Consider the following 19,401-nt stretch of genomic DNA (forward strand, 5'->3'; position numbering starts at 1 on the left):
AAAATGGCCTCGGTAGCGCCACCTACATTTTTAAACGGAACAGCCCCTCAAGCCCGTTGCGCCTAAAAATCTGAAAATCTGCACACATATGTAACATCCCATGACGCACCAAAAAGTCTCTTGGAGCCATATTCTAAACCCAACAGAAAGTATTTTTATTTTGACCGGAAGGTGAAAAAAATTGTGTGTTTTGGCCATTTCCAGGGGTCGCTTGAACGCGAACTAGTCCTAGACGCATTATCCGATTGACTTCAAAACTTAATAGTATGTTCTTAAGACATAGACGATGTTAAATTGCGGCAGATTTTGAGTTTTTGTTGAAGGGCGTGGAAGTTATGGCCCCTCAAAGTTCGATTACTCGCCACGAAACAGGAAGTTGCTTTATTTTTGCTATATTTCGGCCATACTTTGTCCAAACTGCATCAAACTTTACAGGATTGTTAATGGTACCTATCTGCACACATCCATATGTCAATATTCATACAATTGTTGTAGCGCCACCTATTTATAGCAGGAAATGACATATTTTATAGTGTGATGTCCAGTTTCTAGACGGGTGACCAGATTCACTTCAAATGTTGTCAGCCCCTCCTTGAGGAATTTTTTGGAAGACTGGCTCCGAAAATTGTGAGTTTTGGTCGAAGCATGTGCCGGTTCTGGCCCGTCAAAGTCCGGAAACCCAACTTCCTGTTTGAAACCTCAGATTTTGGGGTAACTTCCTGTTGCGACTCTCTACTTTATCCTATAGATGGAGCCATTGTATTACTCTTTGATGGGTTTTTGGAAGGGGGTCTCTGTGTGTGTGTGTCTGTGTGTGTGTGTGTGTGTGTGTGTGTGTTTGTGTTTGTGTTTGTGTTTGAGGGGGGGAGGGGAAGAAGAGTTGATTGAGTCTGTGGAGAAGCTGCCACAGAGAGGTTACAGTCAGGAGAGCCAAGAGCTGCTTTACACGCGGTATAAAAACTTCAGTTAAGATTTGAGCTGTCACTTTGAGAAAGCATCATGCCAAAATCTAAGGAAATCACTGTAGACTTGAAGAATTGTCGATGCTTAGGAAGCAGGAGAAGGATATACAAAGTTATAACAGCATTTCCAAGCGTCAAGAACTCAAAATGAGAAGCGTCACCGAGAAATTTCAAGGAGAGCCACACTGTGCAGAACAAGCCTGGCAGAGGTAGGAAGCCAAAGATTTCAATGACCCTGGAAAGAAAACCAGTTAGAGACCTGTCTAAAGAACCCATAAACGCTGCCAAGACACTAGTGAATGACTTAGTTAAGTCTGAAATTGTAGTCTCAAAGAAGATTACATGAATTCATGTAATCTTACCATATGTCTCCCCTTGACCAAAGCTGAGCGTGGATTGATGCTGTCTTTACAGTTTTGGTTTTGATCAGTTAGGAAATTTCACACGGGGTCAGCTGATTTTTTCGTCTTACTCAGTGTACGGCGACAGGAAAAGTTCACTAGGTCCTCCAGCGTCGAGGTGAACCAGCTGAATATAAGCCACTCAAGTTGACGACAAGTGCATTGAAAAGTAAAAGCTGCTGGCCTTTACCTTTTCTTTGTAAAAGCGCCTGTTTCGGCCAGTAGTTAGTAAAGTAATATTTTCAGCGTTGTCCACAGTCTCATGACATGTTTAACACGAAGCACAGCACGCTGGTTAAGCTCATGGCAAACTGTTACTAACAACTAAAATGAAAGCTTGTCTGTATGTAGTCTAACTGGTTAGTTTGTCACTAATCTCCAAATTTTGCAAATTGCTATAAACTTCACTCTCTTAAACCAGTAACAGTCTGAGCTGGACTGATAGGGGTCTGTATGGATAAAGATAAAATCCTAATGATACCCATCCCTACAGCTGGTTAGTGGCTTCGCCCTGACTTTAGGCAGATGAGATATTCACTGTTCAAATAACTTCATTATAAGCCTTGTTTAAGCATAAATGATTTATATATGCACCCAATAACAGAACTTAAAAAAATGCTTTTGCTCAAAGCTCAAAGCTTGTAAACTCAAGTTAAAACTGAGTTTTATCTCCTTTTGGGAGGGGGTATTTCTCTGTGTGTTTGTGTGTGTGTGTGTGGGTGTGTTTGTGTTTGTGTTTGAGGGGGAGGGGAAGAGGAGTTGATTGAGTCTGTGAGAAGCTGCCACAGAGAGGTTACAGTCAAGAGAGCCAAGAGCTGTCACAGATGATGAGCTCTGAAAAATATTATCACAGAAAATAATTAGCGTAAAAGCTTTTATTTAAAATTTTAACATCTGGGAAGTGTGAACTGTTACGCCAGCGTGTGCCCTGCGACCTGCGTTGACCCGCGGTTGCCGGGGTCCCGCGGTCGCCGCTCCCCCGACGGGCGCCGGGTGCGAGGGCCCGTTCAACGCTGCTCGCAGCTTTAATTATTATTATTATTATTTTTTTTCTTCTTTTCCGCCTCTTTGATCGCCTTTTTGAGGGCCTTAAAATGCGTCAAAACTCCTGAAAATTTGCAGACGCGTCAGGCACGGCGAAAAATTTAAGAATTTAGGGGTCTTGAGCATGGGTGTGGCAAAATGGCCTCGGTAGCGCCACCTACATTTTTAACGGAACAGCCCCTCAAGCCCGTTGCGCCTAAAAATCTGAAAATCTGCACACATATGTAACATCCCATGACGCACCAAAAAGTCTCTTGGAGCCATATTCTAAACCCAACAGAAAGTATTTTTATTTTGACCGGAAGGTGAAAAAATTGTGTGTTTTTGGCCATTTCCAGGGGTCGCTTGAACGCGAACTAGTCCTAGACGCATTATCCGATTGACTTCAAAATTTGATAATTTGTTCTTAAGACATAGACGAAGTTAAATTGCAAAAGTTTCGGACTTTTCATTGAAGGGCGTGGAAGTTATGGCCCCTCAAAGTTCGATCACTCGCCACAAAACAGGAAGTTGCTTTAAATTTGCTATATTTCGGCCATACTTTGTCCAAACTGCATCAAACTTTACAGGATTGTTAATGGTACCTATCTGCACACATCCATATGTCAATATTCATACAATTGTTGTAGCACCACCTATTTATAGCAGGAAATGACATATTTTATAGTGTGATGTCCAGTTTCTAGACGGGTGACCAGATTCACTTCAAATGTTGTCAGGACAGACTTAAGGATTTTTGGAAGACTGGCTCCGAAAATTGTGAGTTTGGGTCGAAGCGTGTGCCGGTTCTGGCCCGTCAAAGTTCGGAAACCCAACTTCCTGTTTGAAACCTCAGATTTTGGGGTAACTTCCTGTTGCGACTCTCTACTTTATCCTACAGATGGAGCCATTGTATTACTCTTTGATGGGTTTTTGGAAGGGGGTCTCTGTGTGTGTGTGTCTGTGTGTGTCTGAGGGGGGAGGGGAAGAGGAGTTGATTGAGTCTGTGAGAACCTGCCACAGAGAGGTTACAGTCAGGAGAGCCAAGAGCTGTCACAGATGATGAGCTCTGAATAATATTATCACAGAAAATAATTAGCATAAAAGCTTTTATTTAAAATCTTTACATCTGGGAAGTGTGAACTGTTACGCCAGCGTGTGCCCTGCGACCTGCGTTGACCCCGCGGTTGCCGGGGTCCCGCGGTCGCCGCTCCCCCGACGGGCGCCGGGTGCGAGGGCCCGTTCAACGCTGCTCGCAGCTTTAATTATTATTATTATTATTTTTTTTCTTCTTTTTCCGCCTCTTAGATCGGCTTTTTGAGGGCCTTAACATGCGTGAAAACTTACCAAAATTTGCAGACGCGTCAGGCACGGCGAAAAATTTAATAATTTAGGGGTCTTGAGCATGGCGTGGTAAAATGCCCTCGGTAGCGCCACCTACATTTTTAAACGGAACAGCCCCTCAAGCCCGTTGCGCCTAAAAATCTGAAAATCTGCACACATATGTAACATCCCATGACGCACCAAAAAGTCTCTTGGAGCCATATTCTAAACCCAACAGAAAGTATTTTTATTTTGACCGGAAGGTGAAAAAATTGTGTGTTTTTGGCCATTTCCAGGGGTCGCTTGAACGCGAACTAGTCCTAGACGCATTATCCCATTGACTTCAAAACTTAATAGTATGTTCTTAAGACATAGACGATGTTAAATTGCGGCAGATTTTGAGTTTTTGTTGAAGGGCGTGGAAGTTATGGCCCCTCAAAGTTCGATTACTCGCCACGAAACAGGAAGTTGCTTTATTTTTGCTATATTTCGGCCATACTTTGTCCAAACTGCATCAAACTTTACAGGATTGTTAATGGTACCTATCTGCACACATCCATATGTCAATATTCATACAATTGTTGTAGCGCCACCTATTTATAGCAGGAAATGACATATTTTATAGTGTGATGTCCAGTTTCTAGACGGGTGACCAGATTCACTTCAAATGTTGTCAGCCCCTCCTTGACAATTTTTGGAAGAAGTCCTCCGAAAATTGTGAGTTTGGGTCGAAGCGTGTGCCGGTTCTGGCCCGTCAAAGTTCGGAAACCCAACTTCCTGTTTGAAACCTCAGATTTTGGGGTAACTTCCTGTTGCGACTCTCTACTTTATCCTACAGATGGAGCCATTGTATTACTCTTTGATGGGTTTTTGGAAGGGGGTCTCTGTGTGTGTGTGTCTGTGTGTGTGTGTTTGAGGGGGGAGGGGAAGAGGAGTTGATTGAGTCTGTGAGAAGCTGCCACAGGGAGGTTACAGTCAGGAGAGCCAAGAGCTGTCACAGATGATGAGCTCTGAAAAATATTATCACAGAAAATAATTAGCATAAAAGCTTTTATTTTAAATTTGTTGCAACAAATTCAGGTTTCTTACAGCATTTTCCTTATTGAAAACTAAATTCTACCTGAAATGTATCAATAAAAATCTTCTTTTGCAGTTAATGTCACCAGTTTATAGTTTAGTTTTAATAGCATTCCCTGTCACTGATGTGCCTTTAATTATCGGTTCTATCAGGGATCATTTATGTGTTTATCTTACGGGGGTGAGCCACCTCACAGGTTGGTTATATTACCTGTTGACCTCAGCTCAGTGAGCTAAGACAATGTTTAATGCAGTGTTTTTTCTGATATGAAAATGGATATTATTCAGCACATCTAACCTCAGCAGGCCCCTCTTCAGAAACTCATATCTGCAGATGTCAAAGCTGGCTCAAACGTTGTCCACAGTCTCATGACATGTTTAACACGAAGCACAGCACGCTGGTTAAGCTCATGGCAAACTGTTACTAACAGCTAAAATGAAAGCTTGTCTGTATGTAGTCTAACTGGTTAGTTTGTCACTAATCTCCAAATTTTGCAAATTGCTATAAACTTCACTCTCTTAAACCAGTAACAGTCTGAGCTGGACTGATAGGGGTCTGTATGGATAAAGATAAAATCCTAATGATACCCATCCCTACAGCTGGTTAGTGGCTTCGCCCTGACTTTAGGCAGATGAGATATTCACTGTTCAAATAACTTCATTATAACCCTTGTTTAAGCATAAATGATTTATATATGCACCCAATAACAGAACTTGCAAAAAAATGCTTTTGCTCAAAGCTCAAAGCTTGTAAACTCAAGTTAAAACTGAGTTTTATCTCCTTTTGGGAGGGGGTATCTGTGTGTGTGTGTGTGTGTTTGTGTTTGTGTTTGTGTTTGAGTTTGAGGGGGGAGGGGAAGAGGAGTTGATTGAGTCTGTGAGAAGCTGCCACAGAGAGGTTACAGTCAGGAGAGCCAAGAGCTGTCACAGATGATGAGCTCTGAAAAATATTATCACAGAAAATAATTAGCATAAAAGCTTTTATTTTAAATTTTTACATCTCGGAAGTGTGAACTGTTACGCCAGCGTGTGCCCTGCGACCTGCGTTGACCCCGCGGTTGCCGGGGTCCCGCGGTCGCCGCTCCCCCGACGGGCGCCGGGTGCGAGGGCCCGTTCAACGCTGCTCGCAGCTTTAATTGGTTTTATATCCATTAATATTTATGTGTCATCTTCATGTTGTAGTTGTAGGAGGTGCTGTTATCTACTTTTGAATTTTAATATTTTAGTTGCTAGAAAAAAAAAACGTATTCAAGAATCTGAATAGTTCTTTCACCACTGCTTGGAGGGATGACAAGTGATTTGTAGACAAAGGCAATGGAAGCATGAAGGGAACGAAAGAAAATTCAGATGTATTAAAATGCAGGTGTGTAATGATGCTGAAACAGCAGGTTAACATGAATCACTGGCTTTAGTTTCCTGCCTCTATTAGCCTCTAATCTCAACAGCAGCACAAAGGAGTTGTTTGTGTTTGCAATTTCACACCTTTGGTTTTACATGTGTAGGTGGATTAGTTATCCGTGCATTTGTGTTTGCTGGCTGCTTTATTTTCCCAGCATCTTCTAATATTACTGGTGATCATTCGTCAGTCCTGATGCTGCAGGCTGAGATGACAGCCCAGCGAGAGAGCTGCAGCGTGACACAAACACACACAGCGAGACAGCCAGCGTGGCCCGACCCAGGGGAAGCCAGGGACTGTGTGATGGAGGAGAGAGGCGTGCAGCGTGAGGCCAAGTTAAACGATCTCAGAGACGCTGGCTCTCCTTGGGAGGCTAAACGGCCATCTGTGATCCTGCACACTCAGGCTGGCTTCGCTCCCACCTTTATTTTTTCCCTCCAACCTCTTTTCCATTGGTTGTTCGGGTCCATACTTCACCTTTTTATAGATTTAAAGCAGCTAGAATTTATATTTTTATCATAACAATGTGAAAACAATAACCTGTTTTTTGATATTTGGAACATGGAGCATAAAAAACCTGGTTATTCATATCCTGTGTTTACAGGTTTCTGATGGTCTGTGTGCAGGTGTTGTGGCTCCTGAACATCTCAGCCTCTTATTTCTGTTTTGACTGATGTATATCAACAACTGAGAGTGAATACAGTTGTTATTCTGCTGGACATAGGATCACATCTCAGGTAAAACAAGCACAACAGTACATCTAATGTTCTGCATTGCCAAGTCAGACTTTCCTTTTCAGCAAGTTGATCATCATTGCATCATTTACCATAATATTTTCTTCTATTCTTGACAAGCTGCTACATAACATGAGTTGAAGCTGCACCCACAAATATTGCAGAGATTTGTCAGAAACTTGTATAAGGTGTTTAAATGGTTTCTGCTGCAGCAGTCCAGCTAGCAAAACCTGGATATGGTATTTACATGTGCAACACATAACTGGGATACTGAAAAAACCTGATCATGACCAGGACACGAGTGCACATGTAACACATTCAATGTGAAAGGAGTGATGAACCTACAGAGAAACATCACCTGAATCTGTTTTATAGTCACTTTCAGCTCATTGCTTAGCAGTCCAACTGCAGCATTTAGCAGACAGATATTTCTCAGGAGTTGGTAGAGACCAAAATCAGGGCAAATAACAGGGAAAAGAGCAGTGATGGATTTATCCACCATCTGATAGTTGCCTCTGTGACCCAAATATATGTTGAAACGTGAGGGGCACAAACTGGGGCGAGGGACCGACAAGATCAGTAGGATTCCTCCTCTGCAGATTATGAATGTAGAAGATTTAATTGCAATACACCCAATAGTTGCTGAGCTGTTTCTGTTTGGACCCACCAACAGACTGATGATGACATGGCTACAGCGAGCATGGCTAATAAGATATATGAGAAGACATATTACTGATTTGGTGTGACTTAATTGACGGCATCAATTATTTTCAGCATCAATCTGCATCATAATGTAGAAAAATGAGCAGCTGAGACCTCCTGTGATTAAACACAAGATAGTGAGCGATACTGTAGTTCATGTTCTGACAGAGAGAGGAAAAAGAGAGACAGAGTGGGAGAAAACCGGGGCAACTATAAATAGCACCTTGGTGATGAAGGGAGAGAGGAGAGGCCACAGAGAGACGGAGAGGATGGAGAAAAACCAAGAGGTGAAAAACAGACCGGAGGAATGAGACGCCACCGTCACCGCTGTGTCGTTCACAACCCAAAATGATTCTTTATTTGTTACTGAAACAACTGAAGTCAGAAACAACCAATGCATGTGCAACACATCCATGAACATAATTAGAATAATAAACCCCAAGAGAACCACATGTACACAGGTAATTTTTGGCTCTTTGAACAAGCAACCCGTCGCATTTACTGTACAAGCTCAAAAACAAATTAAAACAAAAAATAAAAATAATAATTAAATGAGAACCACACCTCCCAGCTGTGTAGTAAACAGCTATGGTTCATGTTGCTGAGCAAAGACGAGGAGTCCTATCAGAAAGCACACAGGGAGATGCAGCCTAGCGCCGTATAAACTAGATAATGCTGGGAGTGACTCTATTCAGTAGACACACACTCACTCCCAGAGCCTTCTGTACAATAACAATACTAAACAGCACTGAGCTTCATTTACTCGTCTAACACTGAAATATCAACGTGTCGTTCAGATGAGGACAGGGCCTGTATTTATCAAACTGCTAACTGTGAAATTTTGGGCTCAATGTGTCAGATAAAAGCAAAAATCCTTAACTTTTCCTTCTGCTCACAAACTTAAATATATATTTGTTTTCTTGTCAAGAGTTAGATAAAAATATTGAATACACTCTCATGTCTGAAGCTACAGCAAGCCGTTGGTTAGCTTAGCTTAGCAACATGAGAAAACAGCTAGCCTGGCTCTGTATAAATCTGCCTACTAGCATCTCTAAAGCTCACTAATTAAATCATTCATATATATATATATATATATATATATATATATATATATATATATATTATATATATATATATATATATATATTTTAAATCCTCACACAGGGAAGAAAATACTATGAAGAGGCTCTAACTGGCAGATTTTTTATACCTTTGAACAGAGTCATGCTAGCTGTTTCCTCTCTTTGAGCTAAGCTAAAGCTAACTTGCTGCTAGCTGTAGCTTCATGTTTATAACTGACAATATGTGAGCAGTGACAATTTTCTCATCTGACTCTGCAAGAAAGTAAATAAGCGTATTTCCCAAAATGTCAAGGAGCTGCTTTATTAATAAAATCTATTTAAGAAACTCCTTCTCACTTTACTTTGGAGTGATTGTACCTGTTCATCTGAAGCAATAAGAACAATTCAGAATAGGGTAGTTTCTATCTTTTTTGCTTCCTCCCGCCTCCAGTTTCAGCACTAATTATATATTATGAATATTTAAGATTGTCATTACTGCACATGGTAATTGTTACTGAAGGTATTAACGATTTCAGTTAAAAAAAAAAATCACCTATATTTTTTCAGTAAAACTGAGCAAACTGTAAGCATTGTTTTGCAGAATTAACAATTTGACAGGTGACACACAATAAATCTTTGTGTCAGTGACTAATCCTGTCTGACGTGATCAATAATCAATGTCTCATTCTTTGCAGCAAGTGAACAATTTAGTCCTTACTTACTACTTAGAGCATTCTTACATAATTCTTAGTTTGATAAATACAAACCCATGTGTGCTAAATATACTAAATATTATACATCAATAATGTACAATGTGATAATAATAATAATAATAATAATATATTTATTTATTTGTTAAAGAATAAACTATGGCATAAGCTGTATTTATATGTCTCTATTCGTCTTGAGTGTCGACAAACATAATTTTCGGGTTTTTTTAATACATCTGTATAATTCTTTTAAAAATAGCATTATCATAGGGACCAATGGGGGGGGGCAGAAGAGATATGTTAGTAGGTCCAATAACTCATGTGAACAGGGGAAAGACAGAAAGAGAGAGAAAGGGAACCAGAGGAAAGATTTCATAGAGCAGAAAGTGCTACAATACAATATAGGCATTTAGTATTTTCCCTCTCTCCTTTAGGAAACATTCATTTTCAGTTCTCCCGTTACTCCTTAAACCTCACAACACAGTTCATACTGTAACGTTACAGCCATGTTGGCTCATAGAAAACATCAGCTCAGAGCTACGCTACATTAATGGAGGGGGAGAAACCCAACCAGCTGCAGAACAACAGTGAAACAACAGCTAACGGGAGCTCACAGCCGCACATCTAGCCTCAATATTTATGACTAAATGGAAACAAACTGAGGATGACATGCAGGGTTATGTTGCCTCTTAAGTCTAACGTTGCACTAAAGTTTCATATACAGTGTCTGAGATTAAATAGCTAAGAGATGTGCAACACAAAATAGGCTGATACACCTCTAAAATACTCGTAAAGACAATATCTGCCGACCCAAGACTCAAATACTTGTCATCTAAAGCGTCTCCTTTTTCTTGTTTTGACATTTCAACATTTTGAAAAATACTGTACCACACACTAATAGAAATTTTAGGAAATATTCCCACCGACAGCTGGGAGACAAGATATTTTTGCACTAAAAGCCCATTAGCCTAAATTTCTATTTATCATGCACTATAAGAACTATGAATCTAAGCGGCTGCGTCATCTCATCTTGTTACTACAAAGTGCAATATCATCATCATCATCATCAATATAAGATATCAAATTTAAGCCAATTCAAACTGTCAGATAGCTGCGATAAACTAGTGACGGACTGTAAATTTTAGCAGACAAAGTCAATGCATGGGTAGATATTGAATAAATTAATAAATAACAGATTTTAAATAAATTAACAAACATATAATTCATAAGTTATGTATCACATCATCCAGCTAAAATGTCCAGGTAACATACAAACAACCAGTCTCAAATAAATACTCTGTGTTTGTTTGGTTAGATAGTCACTTTGTTAAGTCCAGTCTCCATTTGGTGTGTTAAATGTGTATTGATCACCGCCTCTAACACTTTAAATCAGTCTGACAGTCTCTTATTCGAGTGTGTCAATAATAATACTACTCTGTAAATCAACACATGGCACTTTTTTTGTATTTAAAGAAGAAAGCACATGTATACTCCTGCTCGTAACACTAAAATGTGCATTTAACTATCCTAAAAAAAAGTCTTTGAATGTGGTGTCTTTAACTTCAGCGACTGTGAGAGTCTGTTTTTATTGTTGAGATGTTTAAAACTGAAACACACAGTGACCTATCCTCTCATCTAGCCACATCAGCGAAGGCCGTATGAATTAATCAGCGTCAAATGAATAGTTAATGCGAGGAGCCTTTGTTTTCCTCCTGCAGCTCATACCTGTGTGTAAATATTAAGCGGTCGCTATGCTAACAGCAAATGCTGGGCCTCATTTGACAGCTGCTTGTATTGGCACACATGTATTGGTGTTTGAGTGTCAGCTGTGATTGGTTGTGGGGGTTTTTTTGGTTGTTGGTGCGTGTTTGATGGCAGCAGGTTAGGTCAGATCTGTGTGTGTGTGTGTGTGTGTGTGTGTGTGTGTGTGGAGCTGTACACAAAGTGCCAGCAAGCAGTAGCAGTTTGAGTGCATGTTCAGTGTTCCTATATCCTCCAAAACAATTGAGAGTAGTTAGCTAGCTAATATATGCCATGATTTCCCCCGTTTGGGTGGAGTTACGGCTCCCAGTCGTCGTCGTGGTGCTGCGAGGCGATGATGACCACCACGGTGAGGATGGTGCACAGCACAATGGAGGCGATGCCGACCGCCAGGCTGATGAAGGAGAAGTTGCGCGCCTCGCGGGAGGCTATTTCCGCTGTCACCATGTCCCCTCTGGCTATCGCCGTACGCACCTAAGCGATGCAGGAGGGAGGGAGGGGATGGGTGTGTGGGAAGAGAGGAGAAATTAGAATATGTGTTATGTAATGAGAAGATACACGAGTGGGAGCAGGAGAGGAGCCTAAAACACCATGAATGGATCGATTTCACTGCAGCACAGCCTGCATGTGCAGAAAGAGGCCACACCACAAAACATTAACACGCCATAACAACATATATAGCCCAGACCGGTGGGTCCACGCCTTGTCAGCTCAGCTCAACTCAAAGCCAGCTGAGCAGGCCCAGAGGAAAAAATCCATTCTGTCCCGTTGCACCGACAATGGTGCAGTTACGTAATGTGGTCTGTCGTGAGCATGTTGGTCAGCACAGCCTGTCATTACAGAGGCAAACAACAGGCATCATGAAGTATGAGAGCCGCCAGACCGAGCCTTTACATCCCCAACATCACGCTCAACTTCACTTGTATGTTAATTGCATCAATAAACAGCTTGTAAAAGAGCAAACTCTGCCTTTTAGTGCAGAAGTCATATAGATGGCAAAGCTGAAACTACGCTGAACAACATAAATTCTCTTTGCATGTGTAATCTAAATCCTGATACTTGCAGTGGCATCTGATTCTCCATAATTTAAAAGTATTGAACACACTGGCTCATGCTGGTCTCGGTTCATTCAGAGCTCATTACGGTTTAAAACTTCCTGTGTTTCAACTCTATACAGGCAATTAATTCAGTCACATCACTTGACAGAAAGAAAGAAAAAAAAAAAGCTGTCGCATCCTGTTTCAGCATCAGCCTTCAGGGATGAACAATCACATTATTCACACGCAGCCAGAGTCTGTGGGTTTGTTTACAAGCATGAATATCTCTGCTTTGATTCTTAACGATCTTTTTTATTATGTACAGTCCATTAAAATGAGAATAATGTCTGTAATGGAGGATTTCAGTATTTATTTATTATTATTCAGATTATGTGCATTTTACAAGACTGACGTCGAATCTGACCAGTTTCCTGTGAAAATATTTCATAAATATTATTCATTATTAAACAGATAGCAGAGCTGATGAACAGAGAACTCCTTTAATAAGTTCCCACAACAGCCCATGTCATATTAAGTAAATACAAAGCTGGGAGAGTTCTCATTATGTGCTAGACTTAGGGAACATAGGACCCTTTTAACACATAACAAAACAAATTCAACCTGTGGAGAACATGAATGACCAAATTCCAGGGCAATTCATCGAAAAGTTGCTGAGACATTTCGCTTAAAAACCAAGTGTGAACCTCATGGTGGCGCCAGAGGAAAAGTCAGGGGATCATCAAAGTCAGTAGGATTCATCCTCTGAGGACCATGAATGTCTGTACAAAATGTCATGGTGATCCCTCCAATGGTTCATTTGTTTCTTCCAAGACACTTCAGCTTAATGTGACTGAAAATGTGACGAAAATCTGCATGCTTTTCTAAAGGGCAAGAACATTTCTGAAGATAAAATGACTTTAGGACGCATTTACATAACAAAGTCTGTGGTAAAGGCGACATTATGCTAATATAACCCAAAGATTGAAAAGATACTGTGAAGCAGCACTAACCTGCACTGCTTTGATGATCGCAATGATGCCTGTCGGCCAGAAGCAGCAGACGGTGGTGAGCACGGCGATGGGCAGGTAGTCATGTGGCGGCCGACGGTCCATTAGAGTGATGCTGGGCGGCATCTGCATGGGATGAATCTGGCCCGGTGGGATTCCCGGGTGGGCTCCTCCGGCTGGCATATAGGGCTGACCCTGAGGACAGAAGATATAAGTACACTTTCAAAGCAGCTTTCAAAGCACTTTCCCTTCAAAAGACACGAGAACAAGGTGACAGGAGCAAAGAAGAGGACGGTGGTGAAAGCGAGGCAGAGGGAGCGGTACGGCGCCTGCCTGGGATTACTCATGCCGGACAGGGAGCAAGAGGAAAAAAGACTTCATTTGCATTTTTGACAGGAGTCTGTCAAAGTGATTTAAATGGTTTGGTAGACGTCAGAAGCGAATTAATCACAGTGCAGAGCCCCTGAAGATTAGCCTTCAAAGCCCAACTGGACACTTTTCTCCGGCTTCGCTTTCGTACAAACCACCTGCAGAGCTCAGACACGACTGCCTCTCATGTCGTGTACATATCCTCCTCTTGGCAGTAATTACGGTGAGCTGTGAGTCTTAGAGAGGAGAAATCAGAGTGCATTGTTGCTTTAAGCTTCTCTAAATGAAACTGTGCTCAGAAAACGTTTAGCAAAACAAAGCTCATCTGCATCCGAGGGAGAGAGGAGTGGTTGATCAGACGAAGCTCGAGCGTGAGGTTTGTCTGCAGCGTGGTCGGAAATGTCTGAAGCTCTGATTAATTTGTTAACGTGCAGCTAGCCTGCAAGATGAGCATGCTACAGGGAAGACTTTGCTCTTGACAACATTTTACTTGGAGTCTGCCCACAATGAGACTGATGATGTCAAAGATTAAACCCCAGCTCTGGTCTTCAAACTAGGACAAATGGTGGTGAAACCTGTGGTAGCACCTGTGTTTGATGACTCACATTTGCTTTCTGATGCCTAGCTTTACCACTTTAATTCAACTTCAGGGTAGATTATGAATGGTTTTATCTATTAACATTGTAGCTACCATTCAAAAATAACATGGTACAAAATTAGTGGATTAATAAAGGGTACAGATGAGCATTTATTCACGCTCTTGAGCACTGATTCTTCTTGTGATCCTTCATAACAAAGCGAAACCTGCTCAAAGTCCTTTGTCAGCAGGGGATATTATACCTTTGATAGGAAAATATGATGGGAAATAGTAGAGAGATGACAGGAAATGAGGAGAGAGAGAGAGAGAGAGATGGGGAACGGCGTGCGACATATATCCTCCGTCAGATGTGAGCTGGGGATTGCTTAGTTTGTGGTCGACAGGTTTAATCCCCCCGGCCACCAAGGTAAACCCAAGTGGACTAATTTAAGTAGTTTTTAAAGTCCTGGGGAGGTAAAACTTCACGATGAAAAAGCAAAGATTTGAAGACAGGAAATAAATTAACACTATATTGTGTAATCATCTCACAACCTGCTCAGATTTATCATGTGACCTCCTGGGATCTCCTGGCCTTCAAACCACTGATCTTGAGGACTTGCTCAATGCTTACACATCTGTCTGTCTTAATTGTCTGAAATTGTAAGAGAGGCTCAGGAGGATAAATGTGTGATATTTACCAACATGCTAACCTGAACAGATTTATAGTTTGACATAAAATAAAGGAACACTTTATTTTATGGTTTTAAAATTTCCTCATAATTGTCTAATCATTTCTGACAGTAAACTGAGTTTTGAACAGAGACTGGTGTAATCCTGCAGCAACCTGATGTCAGACCTGTGAAATCTTAAAAAAGTGTTGTTTCTGACTCACCGATGCCATGGGGTAGACGGGTACGTAAGCCGTGCAGGGCTGTAGCTGGAGCGGGTAGCCCGGGTGGAGGTATCCTACTGGGGGGTGAGGCATGGTGCCTCCGGGTCCCTGGGTCTGGACGGTGTAGCCCTGCGGGGCTCCAGGAGGTCCCAGTGGGCCACAGTGGAACTGGGTTTCTTGGAGGTAGCCCTCGGAGCCCGGGGGAGGGGGCGGAGGAGGGTAGCTGGGCTGGGCACCCGGCGCAGGAGGCATGTTGGGGTGCTGGGGTACGTTGGGGTCTTGGGGGCCGGGGAGGTACGGAGGAGGCTGCATGGTCTGACGGCCAGAGTCATCAAGACCTGAGAGGAGGAGAAGAAGAAGAAGAAGAAGAAGAGAGATGAGGGAAAAAAGCAGGTAGGAGAGGAATCAGAAATAGAATGAGCAGAGGAAGAACAATAAAAAAAAAGAAATGTAAGAGCGAGGGTGAGTTATCTAACTCAAGCACGGCTACACGTTCGTCCGCATGTTGAATATAATGCGTCTTATCTCACTGTTGAGGAGGGGATTACAATTACACAGACCACAGCTCCTCAGCAAGACTTCAAAAAGCCAACCTGTGTAGGCTGTGTGCTAATGATGACAGTGATTGACATTTTCACTCCAAGAGAAGAAAGGCCTTTTCTTCTCTCTCTCTCTGTCTCCCTTCAAAAATGATGTTTATTAGCAGTTAAAAATGTGGCATTTCTGAGATGGAGAACTTCATCTGACGGTGTGAACTGAAGCAGCCGTCTGCTGCTGGACGTCTGAGCATTTTCTCGCTCGCACCTCAGCTTCCCTTTGTGTTTGTTTAACACGGAAAATGACTGATAGGGTGTCGTGTTTTCACAGTAGGGGAAGTGGCTGAGGGCGCGGTAATCCACTCTGACAGGGACATGAGGAGAGAGGAGAGAGGAGAGAGGAGGAGGAGGAGGAGGAGGAGATAGATGGTGGAGGTGAGGGTGAAATGAGAAGAGGAAGGAGAACAGGAGGCAGTCGGAGCGAGCAGAGCGTCTGAGTGATGAGGGTTGACGACTTGTGCTCGGGGACCGGCTTTTTTTTTTTTTTTTTCTTTACGTAACAGTCCCCAACTCTTGTCACAAGCAGGAACTGGACCAGAAACAGACAGAAGGAGAGAGCACACGGGAGGGGACACCTTTAAAAGGTCGTGATGCGACAGTGACGAGCAGCACATGAGACAAAACATACATGGAGCGAGCTGTTGGTGTTTCTCCCATGCCTGTGACTGACGTTTTTCATCCCAAATCTATTGAGAATGATCAAATTTGGGCTTGAACAGAAGAAAGAAACCAGTTTTTGGAGGATTTTCAGTTGAATCCAGATCAAAAATACGCAACATGAGATATTCAGAGACCCAAATGTTGGCATTAAACAACATTTTATAAACAGAGAAGTTATTTAAAAAGACCAAAATTCACCAAAAAAGAGCCTAGTGCAGTGGTTGCCAACCTGAACCCTCTAAGGGGCTGCAAAAATAAATCTAAAAATTTAAATTTAAATATCTACAGACTGAGCACGATTGAAAATGTGACTGAAATCACTTCACTAAGCTCTTTTTTTGTGAGTTTTGCTGCTTTTCCTGCTGTATCACAAAGTGTAGCTTGAAGCCAGCTCTTTTTAGACCTCTGACTGTGTCATGTTAAGTATTTTTCATCAAGACTGAACTGGGAATCCATCACTCCCTGGTTTTACTTCCTCTGTTTCATCCCATCTTTGCTCATTTTCAGTTCCGCGGTCGAGACTGAATCTCAAATCTAAAGGTGGCGGTGAGATGATTACCAAGATAGGAGAGAAAAATGTCTTCCTTCTTCTGGGGTTTATTTTTGTTCCTGTGAATTATTGAGTAATTTTACTTCGTCAGGCCTCTAAAAATGATTCAAAGCGAATGCGAGCACAGACAGACGATGGGTTACAAGATAATATTTCTTTCCCTTTTTTAAGGGGCTGACGGCCTGGTGGTCGGTCTAGACTCCCTGACTCTGGATAAGCAGATGAAAAGGTGGCTGAATTAATCACTAGACATTAATTTGCAACTCACTACATATGAGGTCATTGATCAGTGCTGTAATTGAAAAATGTATATACTGGCAGAGTAATTTAATGTGATGTAGCTCCCTTTTTGTTAAATTAGTTACTATATTAATGATTATGTTGTTTTTGCTTGTTGTGTTTATGTTTTTAAGATTAGAAATGAGTTAATTTTATTAATAAATCATGGAGCTGAGCCTTTTACAACTCACCAGTCACTTGAGTCTTAATATATTTAAAAACAATAACGGGCTTAAACAATTTTGACAGTTACCAAAACAAACACAGGCTAAGTTGTACGTCTGAACCAAGTTTTCTCCTGGGAGACATTTTGAGTTGTAGGAGTAGGAGAAACACAGGTGCAGCTAATAAGATGAATGATTGTTCTGCAGCTGACATCCACAACACTGTAGCAGCTGGCACCAGCTCACCTGAATGTGATATTAATGTTATTAGACCAGTATGTACACCTGTGTTTAACACGTCCATGTTATTCACACTGTGTAGCCCAAAAATTACATTTTACAAATGATCCTCAGAGGTCTGTTGTGTCAGCTGTGAGGAGCAGCTTCAGTCATTACATAATAAAGACCAGGATTAAAGGCATTTTGTTGCTGAGTAACTGGTGTTTGTGATATAAAAATGTTAATATTTATTTTAATTAAGCGCCTGGCAGAACAGTTACAATGACAAAACTGATATTTAGCTAGATAAAAGGCTTTTTTAGAGGACAGTTTCAAAAAATCCTGCTGGTTTCTATGGCACCAGATGCATTAAGGTGGATGTGCAGGTGTGAATGAAGCCGTCAGCTTAGATGAATTCACAATACTGAGCGTCACATGTGCACAAAAGCAGCCCTGCACGGTGCTAAATCATGTGACACGAACAGTAGCAGAGTTAACATCCCTACAGTATCTCAGTGCTGTGCTGTGCATCCTTTTAAAAAGACATCACAGGAGAGCTGTGGCTCGTTATCAGCTTTATCATTTAGTTGCGGTTGGCGGTTTAACATCATGAAATAATAAAAACGGAAACTGGAGAGACGAGACATAAACTGTTGTAATCTGCACCAGACGTCGAGGATTATTATGATTATTATTATTCTTATTAAAGGCTGTTTAACACGCGCGAGTGAGGGCGTGCACGCGCGAAGGACACCCACACTAATAATGTCTATAATCAGGAGAGATGTACGTAGGCCCGTGCGTAATGATGAATATGAGACAGACGGGGAAAAGAAAAGAAAAAAAAAAATAGAATGAAATGTAACAGAGCTTTTTATATATACATATATATAAATAGCACAGGAAGTCTTTTAGATTTTAAGCAGAAAACACATCAAATCTAAACAAAATACGCGTCTGGAGATAAAATATAATCACGTAAAGTCTCATAATTTCACTTTAAAGTCTGTGTTGAGACATAATATGAGGCCCTATGGTGATTTTCCCCCTCCAGGCTGCACCCACACAGCGGTGCATCATCCTATAGAAGCAGCGCTGTGCAGATAAATAGCGGACAGAGAAACGGGGGGGTGACAGACAAAAAGATCTGATGTGTACCCGTGCATCAAACAGACGATAGAAACACACGAAAATAACCTATATCTAACGTCGAAAGTGGCTCAATTAGGCTGCCAATTAGGCTTCAACATACGCCACGTAGAAGACAATTAAAACACTCACCGTGTTTTTCCGACGACATTCCTTCTTATCTTCTGTCCTCTCCTCTGATGGGATGTATGTTTTTTTTTTTTAAACTCCAGCTGGTGGTGAACAATCCCTCCTTCTCCTGCGCGGTGATGCAGACTTTTATTCCAAACGTGTGCAACCCATCCTCAAGATGTCTTCATCTTTAAAAAAAAAACAAACAAACACACACACTCACCCACGGTTTAACATTAAAAATAACTTCAGGTGTTTGTTTCGTTTTTTTTTTAAAAGGGAAAAGTGCCGCTCGGGGTCTGCTCAGTATCTCTCTGCTCTCTCCGTGTGTGGTTGGCAGTCTAATAAGGTTTCTCCCACTAACGTGTCGCCGTACATTGAATTAATCAGACACAAAGCTATCGTTGTCTTAAAGCGACAGCCCGGACTGGGAAAAATGCACAGGCACTGGGCTGGAACATCCCATTACTGCTCAACAAAGAGCCCGTCTCTGAATTAGATGTATTTCTTTCCTTCCGTGATATGTCACCACCTCAGGTTTTTTTTCTCCCTCTCGCGCATGTTGTCCTTAAATGATTTTTCCTGGCAATTTTTTCTCCTGTGCAGGATGTTTTACAGGGTGTCAGGAAGCCAGGAGAACA

At 41.7% G+C, this 19,401-nt stretch overlaps 1 protein-coding gene across 3 annotated transcripts in view; it reads right to left on the reverse strand.

Annotated features, from left to right (window-relative positions):
* The window catches only part of prrt1 (proline-rich transmembrane protein 1), a 35,744-nt gene extending 16,428 nt beyond the window's left edge, over nucleotides 1-19,316 (reverse strand). Inside the window, exons 1-4 of one of the 3 annotated variants that reach the window (XM_018702604.2) lie at nucleotides 18,782-19,316; nucleotides 15,033-15,370; nucleotides 13,198-13,389; nucleotides 9,504-11,624 (exon numbers count right to left, since the gene is read on the reverse strand). In XM_018702604.2, coding sequence (XP_018558120.1) covers nucleotides 11,448-11,624; nucleotides 13,198-13,389; nucleotides 15,033-15,370; nucleotides 18,782-18,800 — 726 coding nt within the window. In that variant the 5' untranslated portion in view covers nucleotides 18,801-19,316 and the 3' untranslated portion in view covers nucleotides 9,504-11,447. Of the gene's footprint in view, nucleotides 1-9,503; nucleotides 11,625-13,197; nucleotides 13,390-15,032; nucleotides 15,371-18,781 lie in introns of those variants that run through there. The other 2 variants (XM_051067930.1, XM_051067929.1) reach the window with 2 other exon arrangements.
* Nucleotides 19,317-19,401: the final 85 nt, after the last annotated feature.

The sequence above is a fragment of the Lates calcarifer genome, linkage group LG3 (genome assembly GCF_001640805.2).
Source record: "Lates calcarifer isolate ASB-BC8 linkage group LG3, TLL_Latcal_v3, whole genome shotgun sequence".
In the NCBI taxonomy this organism is placed as follows: Eukaryota; Metazoa; Chordata; class Actinopteri; family Centropomidae; genus Lates; species Lates calcarifer.